Source organism: Podarcis cretensis (genome assembly GCF_951804945.1).
Source record: "Podarcis cretensis genome assembly, chromosome: 5".
NCBI classification, from domain to species: Eukaryota; Metazoa; Chordata; class Lepidosauria; order Squamata; family Lacertidae; genus Podarcis; species Podarcis cretensis.
In genome coordinates, this window is record NC_137174.1 from 4156058 (window position 1) to 4170906 (window position 14849).

Below are 14849 nucleotides of genomic sequence, written 5' to 3' on the forward strand. Positions count from 1 at the left end.
AGCCTCTTCTTCAGAATGGCACATCTTTTGCACTCCAACCCCCACCCACGGCAACTGCAAGTTACCTGGGGGCATCTTTATTTCTCCCCGATTCCTTCTGCCTGCATCCCAAGGTCTCTCTCAGGTCACATTCAAACCACACACCGAAAGCGCCATGGAACCACTTTAAACATTCATGGCTTCCCCCAAAGAGTTATGGGACCTGTAGTTTTTCAAGGGTGCCTATTCCCCTCTCAGAGCTACAATTCTCAAGAGGGATTGACCGTTAAACCACTCGAGGAGTTGAAAAAAGCAGGTTCTTAGTCACGGGTACAAAAATATGCAGGAACATATGGGGAACAGCAGATGAAAACTGACATCAGAATGGTGTCTCAATAAGAGCTTTGGGGTGGGGGGGGCTCAGTGTCCTGTATGGCATTTTGCTCTTTAGCAAAATGAGCTAAATGACACAAATCAAGCCATTTTGTATAATTTACACAAGTTGCAGAATACAGTACTGCTTTGCCTTTGCTAACCTGCCCAATGCCAGGGCGGGGGGGGGGGGATTTCTGTGATCACACCAGCCTGCCTTACACAGATGTGCGTCTACCTGACCAGTACTGTCTACTTTGACTGACAGCTGCTCTCCAGGGTCTCAAGCAAAGATCTTCCCCAGTCTTGCTATCTGAGTGGAGACAAAAGGGGCTGGCAGTGGAGCAACTCTGCCCTGGAGCCACGGCAAACCCAACCCAGACGAGCTTCTTACAGTCAACGTTCCACTTGATAGCCCAGCCATGGGGTCTCAGCAAATCGTGGACAGATTCCAGGACAGTCTGCAGCTTTTGTTTCTGGCCTATTTCCGACTGTGTCACTTCGGCCACGTTGAGCTTACGGCCAGCTAGTTTCTCTGGGTTGGGAAAACAGACAAGCAGAGACAAGATTCTTCAGGTAGCGCAAAAGGGATGGGGAACATGGACCCCCTGCAGCCAGTTCCTCACCTGGCCAAGTACAAACCCATCAGCTTTTTAAAATTAAAATGTATTTATATTTTAAGATGGTTATAAGCCACACTTATATTTCAATAAGAATAAAATCAACAAAAGTATCCAGTAAAAACATCAATAAATCCAATCTGATTGGTTAAAAAGAGAAAATTCATATTTCAAAGGCCTGTCCATAAACAAAGATGGTTTCCAAAACATGTCTGAAAGAAGGGAGAGGTGGTTTCTGCCAAATGCCCAGTGCTGGGGAGTTCCACAGGACAGGGCCTGCAGTACTAAAGGGTTGGTCCCCAGCGGAGGCCAACTAAACCCCAGGGATGTGGGGAACCGCCAGGAGTGACCCACCAGAGGTTCTCAGTGATCAAGGTGGAGTGTAAGGGATCAGACAGTACTTAAGGTATTTGGGCTCCTGCATTCTGCAAACAGTTAAGCTTCCAGACCCGATACAAGGGCAGCTCCACATAAAGCATATCACAGTAATCAGTCATGGACCACTGAGGTCAAGCTGTCATAGACCAAGAACTAAGGCGGTCTCATTCACCTGGTTCACACCACTCAAATCCAGGCTTCATAAACCAGGATCTGCACCTGGAAGCCCCCTTTGCTCATCCCTTCATGAGAGTCAAGTGGCAGTAAACTATAGCTTCCCATTACCCGTGAACTGGGAATGGTGGTTAAAGGCTTTCAAACAAGCGAAGAATCATAAGCCGCGGCTTCATGCACAGGCTTGATTGAAATACATTAACTAAGGAATGGTTAACTGCAACTTCCTGGCTTGGTTCCCTGCTGGTGGCCAGTCCACCGTCCCTCAGGCCTTGTGGGGGGCTGGACTATATTTTGAAAAAGAAAGAAAGAATGAATTCCTATGCCCCACAAATAACCCAGAGATGCATTTTAAATAAAAGCACACATTCTACTCATGTAAAAACACTAGGCAGGCCCCACAAATAACCCAGAGATGCATTATAAATAAAAGGACACATTCTACTCATGTAAAAACATGCTGATTCCCAGACTGTCCATGGGCCAGATTTAGAAGATGATTGGGCCGGATCTGGCCCCTGGGCCTTAGGTTGCCTACCCCTGGTTTAGCATTATGAGAACTATCTCTCTCCTCATCTGGCATGGCCACAGGGAGAGCCTTTTGCTTCCACTTTTTGATTAATCAAAGCTTGCCCCATCTTGGCTCATTTCGACAGACCATGGTTAACCTCAAACCACGGTTTGCACAGTTGGCTTGCCTCAAAAAACATACTTAAGATTGACCAGTTGAAGCTATGGAAATACTGTAATGTTGAACTACGGTCAATCAAAAATGGAAGCAAAAGATTATGGTTGCCTCCTTTTCATTAGTCTCAAGTCCAAAACACAGCCCTTTTGGTTTAGCAAAGCCTGCTTTTCCTCAGCGACCAACATGGCTGAGTGGTGATTCAAACCCAGATTCCCCTCGGTCCAGCTCCAGCCCTCAGTCCACTGCCACCTGCCTACAGCAACCGCTCACCCAAGAGTTTCTGTAGGACCTGCCCATCATAGACATCCTCCTCAAGCTGCTTGACAATGATTCTTTCTTCAACCAGGACATCATTTATCCAGTCAATTAAAACCTGGCACAATAAAGAAAAGACATAGATTACTTGGTTGGTCCTAATACATTATTTCGTTTCTATCCTTTTTGGGGGGGGCGGCTCAAGTCAAGCAGACTTTTCTGGGAAACTAAGAAATTTATTATGGTGCCAGATTTCCTGTATTGGAATTAAATTCTTTGGCTGCATTTCACAAAAATAGCACCTTGCAAAACACTTGCAAGCCCCATGCAGGCAAAAAAGGATTGTCTGATGTCACTGCAACATCAAGTGATTGACAGGTGGGCAGCTCCACCCACCAGTCAGAACTTAGCCCACAAAAGGTGGGGAGATAACCATCTGGCTCACCAACTAGACCTAGTTCCTCATCCCTGATCTATACCCTAGTGAACCAACTAAAAATATCAGTATCAGCGAAGCAAATGGACAAACTGGGAATTTACTAATGTCTTCTGGGTTTCTTTTTTTTTCAGTGACAGACCTGCGAGAAGAGGGTAAAAATGCTATCAATACACTGATGTCCCCTGCTCTCCCTGATCTGTACCCGGAAGATACTTTACTCGGTACAGTATATAAATGCTACTTGTGGATTAAGAGGTCTAAATAAAAGACAGCTTATGGGTGGCTAAGTTATGGCTCTGTGCAAAGAGATAAGATTTTTCAGGCAAGGTGATTTGCCAGTCCTGAAGTTCTGTAAATTACAGTGGTGCCTCGCAAGACGAAATTAATTCGTTCCGCGAGTCTCTTCGTCTTACGGTTTTTTCGTCTTGTGAAGCACGGCTATTAGAGGCTTAGCGGATTAGCGCTATTAGCGGCTTAGTGGCTTAGAAAAAGGGGGGGAGGAAAAAAACTTTCAAGAACTCGCAAGACGTTTCGTCTTGCGAAGCAAGCCCATAGGGAAATTCGTCTTGCGAAGCACCTCAAAAGACGGAAAACTCTTTCGTCCAGCGAGTTTTTCGTCTTGCGAGGCATTCGTCTTGCGGGGCACCCCTGTACTTGGGTGTGCATAATTCCAAAAAGATTTGCAAAGCCATTGTGCAATAGATTGTGCACTACAGAACTTAATTCAAGATGCATTCTATTGACTGCCACCAGTTCTTTCAAACTAGTCTAAGCTATTTAATTAAAAATGATCGTGTTATTCCATCTGAGCTACCTTCCAAGTTATGGAAAAACTTGCAAGTCAGCTATTACTGATAACCCCAGGGAGAACTTCCTTTAGCTCTTTCTGTTCTGCACTTGATTCTACAGTTGGTCTTGCCCAAAGCTATGACAGTTAATGTTCTAATCATTTCCAAACACACGGCAGCTCTGAATCTACCACCCACTTGCTTCCTCGGGCGACAGACAAATACAGACAAATACAGTGGTACCTTGGTTTGTAACCAATGGTCCTTGTGGCCTCAATGACCCTTGTGGTCTCTTCCAACTCTATGATTCTATGATTCATGTTGGATTACAACCGTTTTGGAATACAACCACGTCAAACCTGGAAGTGTGTGTCCCCTGTTTTGGATTTTGGAGGAAGAGGCCCAATTGGTGAAAGCGCGTCTTGGGTTACAACCTGTTTTACTATACAACTGGACCTCTGGAACGGATTATGGTTGTAAACCAAGGTACCACTGTACAGACTAAGCTGCATTTTCGGCGACTTTGCTTTGGAAGGTATCACCACCAGATATCAATAGCTTCGTTTCTCAGGACACACTTTTATCTCCAACTTGATGGGGACTCCTTCTGTGGAACCAAAGTCACAGAGAATGATTCACAGAAATGCTGCAACTTTCCTGCCTGTGCAATTTTGTTTTTTAATGGGGGGGGTGCATTAAAAATGTGATTTGCCTGCCTGCATTGAATCTGAAATAGTACTGTCCTTTCTACCACCTCCAGACAGGCAGCAGCTGCAAATCCAGCCAGTTTTCCACTCCAATTTGGAAAAGTGTGTGTGTTCTTGCAGCAGAGAAAGGCAAAGCTACTAATCAATGAAGCCCTTACCTTGATGAGTTCTTTAAATTTGGCTTCCTCCTTTGAGTTGGGATCAATCATAGTGCGTTCTTCATTCTCCTCTGCCGGTTTAGAAGAAAAGCGCTGAGTTAGAGCCATCAGGGGACACACACACAAGCACACTGCCTTGGAGACGGGTTCTCAAAAGCCAGATGCGGCCTGATTCATAAGCGGAAGAACCCAGTCATGGTACAAAGTTAGAAGCAATATCAAGCCATCACGGGGACATGACATGTCAAAGGATGCAAGATCACACAGGGCTGGTTTCCTCAAAGTTAAACTGGCCGCACCCTTTTGTGAACGGGCCTTTCGATCACACGGCCTGCAACACGGTGACCTGACCCTTCTAGTCCTCAAGGCACAGCTCCTCAGAGTGGCAAGTGGGTGATCAGTTCCTTTTTCATCATCCAGCCAGAACCCTTTTCTTTATTGTCTTAAGATGGCAGAGAGTGAGGACTGCCACTCTGCTCCAATGGAAAACTTACTGTGTCAGTGGACTTGGGAGTCCTATAATAAACTCACAAAGCATGTTTTATTTTCTGTACAGTCAAACCTTGGTTCCCGAATGGTTTGGCTGCCAAACAAATCAGCTCCTGAACACTTAAAAACCTGAATGTGAGTGTTCCAGTTTGTGAATGTTTTTCAGAAGCTGAACATCCAACATGGCTTCCGCTTGAGTGCAGGAAGCTTCTGCAGCCAACTGGACGCCATGCCTTGGTTTTCAAACCATTTCAGGAGTCGAACGGACTCCCAGGAAAGATTAAGTTTGAGAACCACAGTACCACTGTATTTGGTTGTCCTCACGAAAGTCTTGTGGAGTGGGTTACTAAGATCTTTGTTTCTCTTTTTAAAAAGAAGAGGAGGAGGAGGAGGAGAAAAAGAAGAAGAAGAAGAAGAAGAAGAAGAAGAAGAAGAAGAAGAAGAAGAAGAAAAGAGGGTGAGAGTGAACCTGCCTGAAGGCACCCTCCAAATACCATGGCTAATGAACATGGTACAGAGTGGCTCCAGTCCAGAGGCTGTCACACAATAAGCATGGGGTTGCCCCATGGCTGAGGATTCATGGCTGCAGCTGGATGCTGAAACAGGGTGCCAAGGGGTCTCCCCTTCCCCCCTCCGCAGTGCAGATGCAGAGCACAGCAGAATGCAGAAGCCAAGGCGCACATGCTGTTCCCAAACCTGGGTGGGGATTCGCACAAGGAAGGCTTCCTTCGACACTTAAGCCTTGCTTTTGCTAAAATGAGTTCTTTTCTTGCCAAGAAATCCGAGCAAGTACTTTGAATCAAATGGCAGTGGACTATAAAGGTGACTCATTAATTTGATTAAACTTAATTTGATTAAATTAAAGTAAGTGTAATTCCCGGGTGTCTATTTTAACTTTGTTCTTATCTTAAATAAATGTATACTTATCCATGTTTTACAATGGTCTGTGGTGATGAGCAATAAATATTTGCTGTATCATAGAATATGCTTCCCAGAGAGGTCCATAAATGTATATCCCTTTCTTCTTTTTAAAAGAAGAGGGGCACAAGGCATGATTCTAGCAGACTCATTCGGTTGATATCCTTATGATGCTGAATCTATTCAGAGTTATATGAGTGGGCCCTGCAGCAAAAAGTTGCAGTGTTTTCCCGACATGCGTGTGTTATCTGGAGGACAGGGAGTTAGCACCAGGGACAAGAGTCAATGGAGCACGAGGCTACGTCAAGCAACTGCTTATTTGGTTGGCCTGGGAGGCAATATAAGGAACCCCATCTCTCACCTGAAAACAACAACACTGGACTGCTGAAAGCTACTGTCTCTTAGCCCAGCCCTCAAGCCTGCCATAGAGGTGTGCCAACAAACTATGCAGTATTTATTGATTTATCTATCTATGTAAAGTACTTACTGTATATGCCACCACACTAATTAAATTAACACCAAGTTAACGCACAACAAAACAACAGTACAACATTCAGCATGCAAAAGAAACAACCTAACATATCACAATTCACAATAATGATGGACTGTTCAGCTGGGCCAGGGAAAACTTAAAATGAAAGGGTTGTTGTAGATGCTTCTCCTCTAGTAAAACACACAAAAATGGGAGATAAGAGTCATGGATAACAATGCAGAGGTGTAACACACTGAGGTTGCACAACACTGCAGGGGCGTTGTAAATCAGCTCATGCAGTCACTGCCCCTTTTGCATTTGGCTTGGAGTTTGCATTAGCAGGCAATGCCATGGGTTTTTATTTTTTAAATCGCTTTACATTAAATAAGAACTGGGATGCAAAGAAAAGGAGTGTTGCTCTTTTGCCACTGCTAGTGTTTTGAGAGCGAGTGGGATGAGGACACAGTTGCCCAATCCAAGCCAGATTAAAATCCTGGATTTCACCATCGGCATCACTCTGCTCCACTTGGGAAACATTTAAAAATAGCTTCTCCAGTGTGAACCAGGAAGTGACCTCCCCAGACAACAGTTTGTCTCTCTCCTCCTGTTCCAGTCACTCCATTGTATTGTCAGGGCTTCCCCCCTGATTCTCAGGCTGCGTTCAGACATTACATTAGCTTTCCTGGTTGCAATGCTAGCACTCCCGTACCCGTCAATCATGTTGATTGTGGAACTGCAGTGCTTTTTCACCAGACACTGCCATGCAGCGCTGTATTTTAAAATGAGGGAAAGAAGTGCATGCTGGGGCTCAACCCCAGATGATGGAAAAGTCAGCGAAGCTGCGCCACAAAACTCCAGCACTTGACTGGCACTCTTCCAGATGGATTATGTCAAGCCTGATCCCTCTGTTCTCCCCCTCACAGTAACTGAAGCTCTTTTGTTTTGATCTCTTAATCCACAAGTAGCATTTATATACTGTACCGAGTAAAGTATCTTCCGGGTGCAGATCAGGGAGAGCAGGGGACATCGGCGCGTTGATAGCATTTTTACCCTCTTCTTGCAGGTCAGTCACTGGAAAAAAGGGAAGCCCAACAGACATTAGTAAATGCACAGTTTGTCCATTTGCTTCACTTTTATTCAGAGTAGAGCCAAACATTCCTCAGGTTCATTTTTGCACTGGAATGTAATTGTTTTAGTGAATAGCTCCCCTGCTCTCACACACACAAACACACACAAACACTCTCTCTTTTTTGTGGCTGTTTGCAGCCATCCTAATCCACAGCTGCCTTTTTGAGGCTGTGTAAACACAAGACATTTAAAGCACACACACCCCACCTGCAAAGAACCCTGGGAACTGTAGCGTACCCCCCCACACACACAAAACTACCATTCCCAGCACCCTTAACAAACTACAATTCCTGGGATTCGGGGGTGCAGGGAATGTGCTTTAAATGTATGGTGTGTACACAGCCAGACTATTTCTCCCTTCGCTTCATTCCCCCTCATATTATCCAGAGCCATCAGATGACGGACTGGAGAGATGATATCACAACACACAACAACACACAAGGTACCGTATTTTTCGCACCATAGGACGCACTTTTTTCCCTCCAAAAATGAAGGGGAAATGTGTGTGCGTCCTATGGTGCGAATGCAGGCTTTCGCTGAAGCTGGAGAGCGAGAGGGGTCGGTGCGCACCGACCCCTCTCGCTCTCCAGGCTTCAGGAGAGCCCCACGCCAGCCCCACAAGCTCGGGGGACAGCGGGGAGGCGGAACGCCGCCATCCCGCTGTCCCCCGACTTGGTTAGAAGGCTGGCGGAGGGCTTCCTCCTCCCCCAGCCCCGCAAGCTCCCAGAGCGATGCCAAAGCTGCGCGCAGCTTCGGCATGGCTCTGGGTCCCGTTCTGGGGGAGGGGGAAGCTCAGGCTTCCCCCGCCCCAGCCCCGCGTCTCCAGCCGGGAGACGGTCGCGGGGGGCTGCTTTAGCCCCGCGCGTGCTCTCCCGGCTGGAGAGGTGACGTGCGCCTATGGCAGGAGCCTCCATAGGCGCGCGTCACCTCTCCAGCCGGGAGAGCACGCGCGGGGCTAAAGCAGCCCCCCGCGACCCTCTCCCGGCTGCTCCCTGACCTGCTCTTTGGGGCTGGTGGTGGGCTACCCCGCCAGCCCCAAAGAGCAGGTTGAAAGGAACCTGAAGCCTGGAGAGCGAGAGGGATCGGTGCGCACCGACCCCTCTCGCTCTCCAGGCTTCCAAGGTAGCCGCCTGAACGCACCTTAAACGGCACCTTGTTTTAGAGCGGAAAAACAAAAGGGGGAAAATTCTCCCACTCTCTGCGCGCAGCGCTTCCTGCCGCTTCGCTGAAGGGGCGCTAGGCAGAGAGCAGAAGAATTTTTTCCCCTTGTTCTCCCCCCTCTAAAACAAGGTGCTATTGTCCGGTGCGTCCTATGGTGCGAAAAATACGGTAGTTGAAGCTCCTTTTGAGTGAGGTCAAAGCTGACAAGTAAGTGCTATTTAGCAGTTCTGTAGTAAACACCAAGTTGACTTACCTACCGCACAAGACTCAGCTATACAGCTGCAAATAAAACGTTTTAAGTGTGTTTTATTTATTTTATTTTATTTTTTAAATCAATTTTTATTAAGATTTTTAAACATAAATGCAAATATAATAAACAATGTAACACATATCATAACATAATTTCTTAACTTCTTTGGACTCCCTCACGTCTTCCGCTCCCACTTGCATCTTTGTCAATTCTTGCCCGCAATTTATCATCTTGTTTACATTCTTATGTCCCATTCATTTAGAATATAATCTAATAGTTCTCCCAAAGGTTTATGGTTTTCCCTCAATCTCACTTATCATCCTAATTGCATCTAATTTAGTGGTGGTCAATTATTTATGATCTAGCCTCCATCTTAACATTCAACCAAATTACAATGCTTTTTTAAGTAAATCTTAAATTTCTTCCAATCTTCTTCAACCTTTCTTTTAGAATACGATGGCGAAAGGGTGAAACTTCAGAGTTATGAGAAACTAAAGCCTAAGGTTCGAGACTGGTTGCATTACCATCAGATAAATGAGACGTTTAAACAGGACAGGAAAATAGGATTTCAGAAAGAGAAGTCAAAACTAGAAACAGAATTGTTGGAACCCAATACTAAGAACTTATCAAAAATGTATAACTTGCTGTTAAAATGGAATACACAAGATGAAATGGTGAAATCAGCTATGATTAAATGGGCACAAGATATCGGTCATGATATTATGTTTGCTGACTGGGAACAGTTATGGACCACCGGTATTAAATTTACTGCATGTAATGCTTTAAAAGAAAATATTATGAAAATGATCTACCGATGGTACATGACCCCAGTCAAGCTTGCAAAAATATATCATTTGCCTAATAATAAGTGTTGGAAATGTAATGAGACTGAAGGCACTTTCTACCACCTTTGGTGGACCTGCCCAAAGGTTAAAGCTTTCTGGGAAATGATCTATAATGAAATTAAGAAGGTCCTTAAGCGGACTTTTCCTAAGAAACCAGAGGCTTTCCTCTTGGGCATGGTGGGCCAAATGGTGCCAAGGAAGGATAGGATTTTCTTTATGTATGCCACTACAGCAGCAAGAATTCTACTGGCAAAGTATTGGAAGACGCAAGAACTACCTACTCTGGAAGAATGGCAAACAAAGGTGATCGACTTTATGGGACTGGCCGAGATGACGGGCAGAATCCGGGACCAGGGGAAAGAGACAGTGGAAGAGGACTGGAAGAACTTCAAAATATATCTTAAAAATAATTGTAAAATTGAGGAATGTTAAGATGTCAGGGGGTAAGAAGTAAAGAATTGCAGCAGTAAATAAAAAACTTAAGAAATTTTTGATGAAAGGGAATTAAGACAATGGATCTAAGGGTTGCTAAAGAATTATTAAATAAGGATGCAGGGTTGGGGAGGTATGGGGAAGTCAAAGAAAAAAGGGCATGAACCGATGAGCTTGAAGTTATACTGTTTTATATTGTTCTTTATTATTTGTGTGGAAAATTAATAAAAATTATTATAAAAAAAAAAAAACAATCTTCTTCAACCTTTCTTCTCCCAGGTCTCGGATTCTGCCGGTCATCTCGGTTAGTTCCATATAGTCTATCAGTTGCATCTGCCACTCTTCCAGTGTGGGTAGATCTTGAGTTTTCCAGTGCTTAGCGATGAGTATCCTTGCTGCCATTGTTGCATACATAAAAAATGTTCGGTCCTTCTTTAACACCTTCTGGTCGACAATACCCAAAAGGAAGGCCTCTGGTTTCTTAGTAAAGGTATACTTAAATACCTTTTTCAACTCATTATATATCATTTCCCAAAAGGCCTTCACTCTCGGGCAAGTCCACCAGAGGTGAAAGAATGTTCCATCAATTTCTTTACATTTCCAACATTTGTTATCAGACAAATGGTATATTTTGGCAAGTTTAACTGGGGTCATGTACCATCTATATATCATTTTCACTACATTTTCCTTCAAGGCATTACATGCAGTGAAGTTCAGCCCGTTGGTCCACAACCTTTCCCAGTCCTCAAACATGATATTATGCCCAATATCCTGTGCCCACTTTATCATGGCCGATTTAACCATTTCATCTTGTGTATTCCATTTTAACAGCAAGTTGTATCTTAGTCTTAGGTTCTAACAGTTCTGTTTCCAATTTCGATTTCTCCACCTGGAACCCTAACTTTTTGTCATTTTTAAAAACTTCATTAATCTGAGCGTAATGTAACCAGTCTCGCACTTTGTCCTTAATTTTCTCCAAGCTCTGCAATTTCCAATTGTCTCCATCTTTTTCTAATATTTCCCAATATTCGTTTTAAGTGTGTTTTAACTGCAAAGACACTAGATGGCGATGTTTAGAACCTTTTTTTATATGTATCTAGATTCCACCTGGAAGGGACGCAGGTGGCGCTGTGGGTTAAAGCCTCAGCGCCTAGGACTTGCCGATCGAAAGGTCGGCGGTTCGAATCCCTGCGGCGGGGTGCGCTCCCGCTGCTCGGTCCCAGCGCCTGCCAACCTAGCAGTTCGAAAGCACCTCCGGGTGCAAGTAGATAAATAGGGACCGCTTACCAGCGGGAAGGTAAACGGCGTTTCCGTGTGCGGCTCTGGCTCGCCAGAGCAGCGATGTCACACTGGCCACGTGACCCGGAAGTGTCTCCGGACAGCGCTGGCCCCTGGCCTCTTAAGTGAGATGGGCGCACAACCCCAGAGTCTGTCAAGACTGGCCCGTACGGGCAGGGGTACCTTTACCTTTACCCTAGATTCCACCTGGAACTAGGATAGGGAAAAACATGAGGACATCACAGCACATAGTTTCATAGCTAATTATTACATATGGGTGGTTTAACAGGAGCCAACTCCTAAGGACAATGGGGGCTTTGGCCCCCACAATAATTTAATAATCTTTTTTTCATTTATACCCCACCCATCTGGCTAGGTTTCCCCAGCCACTCTGGGCGGCTTTGATGGGCATTCCCATTCAAATGGTGTGTGTGCACTGCATCATGGGATCGATTATGCGGGGTGGAGCTTACCTTGACCCCCGCAGTATTTTATTCAAGTTGGCATCCCTGGGCAGGCTACAAACAAACAAATAAAAGTAGCTTGCCATTGTTAGTGACAACAATGTGTCATCACATCTAGTTCTGTAGTAAGGCAATTAAAACATATAAGAAAGTGTGTGTGTTTTTCTATGTTTTGAACAGTTCTTGTTTTTATCGGTAAGTTACCTTGAGTCTCACCAGGGAGTAAGGGTATATGTGTGTGTGTGTGTGTGTGTGTGTGTATGTGTGTGTGTAGTGTACAGTATCATTTGTTCCAGAACTGTACACCTCAAAACACATGGACGTAGGGAAACTGCTCAGTTTTCTAAGTTGCTTTTAACTGTTTCTATTGTATCTCATACATCTCCATGAGATCTGTGTGCAGAAGGCGATAAGGAAATGGATCATTTTAAAGCGTCCCATGTCACAAATCACCTCCTCCTCCCTGGCAGGCCTGCTTTCCACCTGCAGGCTGATTTTCTTCAAACAAGAATTTCCTTCCCGGGCATTCTGGATCAGTGCAGTGGCTGGACTGTTCCACATTTTCACCTGAAAGTCTGAAAGCGCCTTTTAAAAGAAAGTTATTTAGCAGGAGGGCAGAGTGAGAGCGACTGTGAAAACCCTACTTTCCGTACTTAAAAGGTGCTTACAAGTTCTGTAGACCTTCAGGCTGAAGTAAAGGCAGTGTTCAAAACTCCCATTGTTCCAGGCACATTTTGTGGCAGGGAATTTCATTAGCGCAAGCAGGTTCTGAGCTCTGGGTGCAGATTTCAGATTAAAACTGCAGAGGGGAAGGCAAGGACCTTTTTCTGCCCCCCGCCCCACTCTCTGAAGACTGGAGAAGAGACCCTCTTAAGCAGGGGTACAACCTAAGGCCTGGGGGCCGGATGCAGCCCAATCACCTTCTAAATCTGGCCCACGGATGATCAGGGAATCAGTGTGTTTTTACATGAGTAGAATGTGTCCTTTTACTTAAAATGCATCTCTGGATTATTTGTGGGGCATAGGAATTCGTTCATTCCCCCCCCCAAAAAAAAAATAGTCCAGCCCCCCACAAGGTCTGAGGGACAGTGGACTGGCCCCCTGCTGAAAAAGTTTGCTGACCCCTGCTCTTAAGAGTAGTAGGGGTGTGTGAAAAATGAACATAAGACTTTAGCTTAAGTTCCTTCCTTTTCAGCTTTGTATTCTTGTTATTAAAAAGTGTGCCTAGACATTCCGTTGTTGCGCCCGTAACCTCGGTTTAAGGTTCCATTTAGCTCCTTGCTTTCATACCTCAGTTTCTAACACTGAGTGAAGAAGGCAAAAGTCTCCTAGGAGCCTCTGCAGAGTGGGAAGGGAAGAGAGAACATGAGCTGTCAAGTGTTCACAGTGCTTTGTACTTCACACCAATTATTTGCTGCCCTAATTAGCACAAGCTGAATAAGGAGATTTAAATGGGAAAACAAGAGAGACTTTAGCTGGCCCATATAATGAGGCACACAGCCATGTCTGAGTCCAGCAAGCTTGTTGGTTTAAAATTTCAGAAGTAAAGAACAATCTATTCCTCTGAGTGGTGCATCAATAAAACCGCTAGCACATTTACAAAGGGTAAGCAGGGTCTGGTATGGTTTCAAAATGGATGCTGAGGTGCACTGCAGTGTGTTGAACTAAATGATCCCTGGAGTCTCTTCCAAGTCTACAATTGTATGTTTCATTTCTATGTTCAAACATCCACTCAGCTCTAACCTTCCTCTCCCATATATTGGACACTGGAGGGGGGGGCAGGGAGCAAATACGCCCCCTTTTTCCTGCTGTTGGATTACTCGGGAGCAGAGAACATCTCCAACAATAACGGAACACCTCCATTTGCCCACATGCTGAATGGATGAGAATTATAATTCTTATAACAGACACGCAACGTTTGTGCTGGACGCCAAAACCAAGTCCCCAGGGGATGAGAGTACAATGATTTAACAGCAGGTTTCCTCATGACTGTACTTAAATGTGAGCTCATTCCAAATTATGGCAGGATATGAAGCATATCTGGATTCCTCAAGAATGAGGCACAGACCACAAAGCCAATCCTGCACTTTGCATGTGGGCCTTTTAAAATCCACTGGGCCTCCAAACAGCTTGCCAGATGAAGTTTGCAACTGGGGGTTCTGAATAAAATGAAGCTCCTTGTTTCTTTAGCATAATTTTGCTAAAGAAACAGAAGCAAAATTGCCAACTATTATTTTATGGCACTGGTCAGCAAAACTGCATCCTGACATGTAACCAGTAATGGGTTCGAAACGTTTGTAAACTTCAAAAATGGCCCAGCAAATATCCATTTCTTATCGATCCCACTCTGCCAATCTCAATGCTGTTTTCTTAGCAAGTCTAACTTTAGCTCCCTCAAAAGTGTTTTGCCTTAGAGTAATTGCTTCAAGTCCAAAAACTGCTTGAGGAGGGAAATACATGGAAAATGTTATGGCTATAAACTAAGACCAATGAAGGATTTCAAGGTGGTGTTTGCCAACTCTTTAACCAACTCCTGCTCCTATGCCTTGTTCTGCCAACATCAGAAGGCCAGAATGCTGGATTTTTCAGGTCCAGAGCCATGGGAACAGATCTTTCTGCTCAGGTGGCACTCCTACGCATATATCAACAACTGCTGCAAACGTGATCATCACATCATGACGATGTGTGTTTCGTATTTAAATTGCCTTAGTTCTGGGTCCAACACCAGTGATATCTCTGCACTTGGACAGACTTGCACACACAGCTCTAGTTAACCTGAAGTGTTCTTGTTGTGCCAGCAAACAATGAGTGCGGACGGAGCCAATCTAGCATCACTGCGCCACCGCAAAGCATG

At 44.9% G+C, this 14849-nt stretch overlaps 1 protein-coding gene across 3 annotated transcripts in view; it reads right to left on the reverse strand.

Moving 5' to 3' along the window:
• Positions 1 to 14849, reverse strand: part of PARVB (parvin beta) — a 40273-nt gene that overhangs the window by 11936 nt on the left and 13488 nt on the right. For all 3 annotated transcript variants that reach the window (XM_079978378.1, XM_079978377.1, XM_079978379.1), the window contains exons 2-5: positions 7419 to 7508; positions 4559 to 4629; positions 2482 to 2584; positions 746 to 886 (exon numbers count right to left, since the gene is read on the reverse strand). In XM_079978378.1, the coding sequence (XP_079834504.1) occupies positions 746 to 886; positions 2482 to 2584; positions 4559 to 4629; positions 7419 to 7508 (405 nt within the window). The remainder of the gene's footprint in view (positions 1 to 745; positions 887 to 2481; positions 2585 to 4558; positions 4630 to 7418; positions 7509 to 14849) is intronic.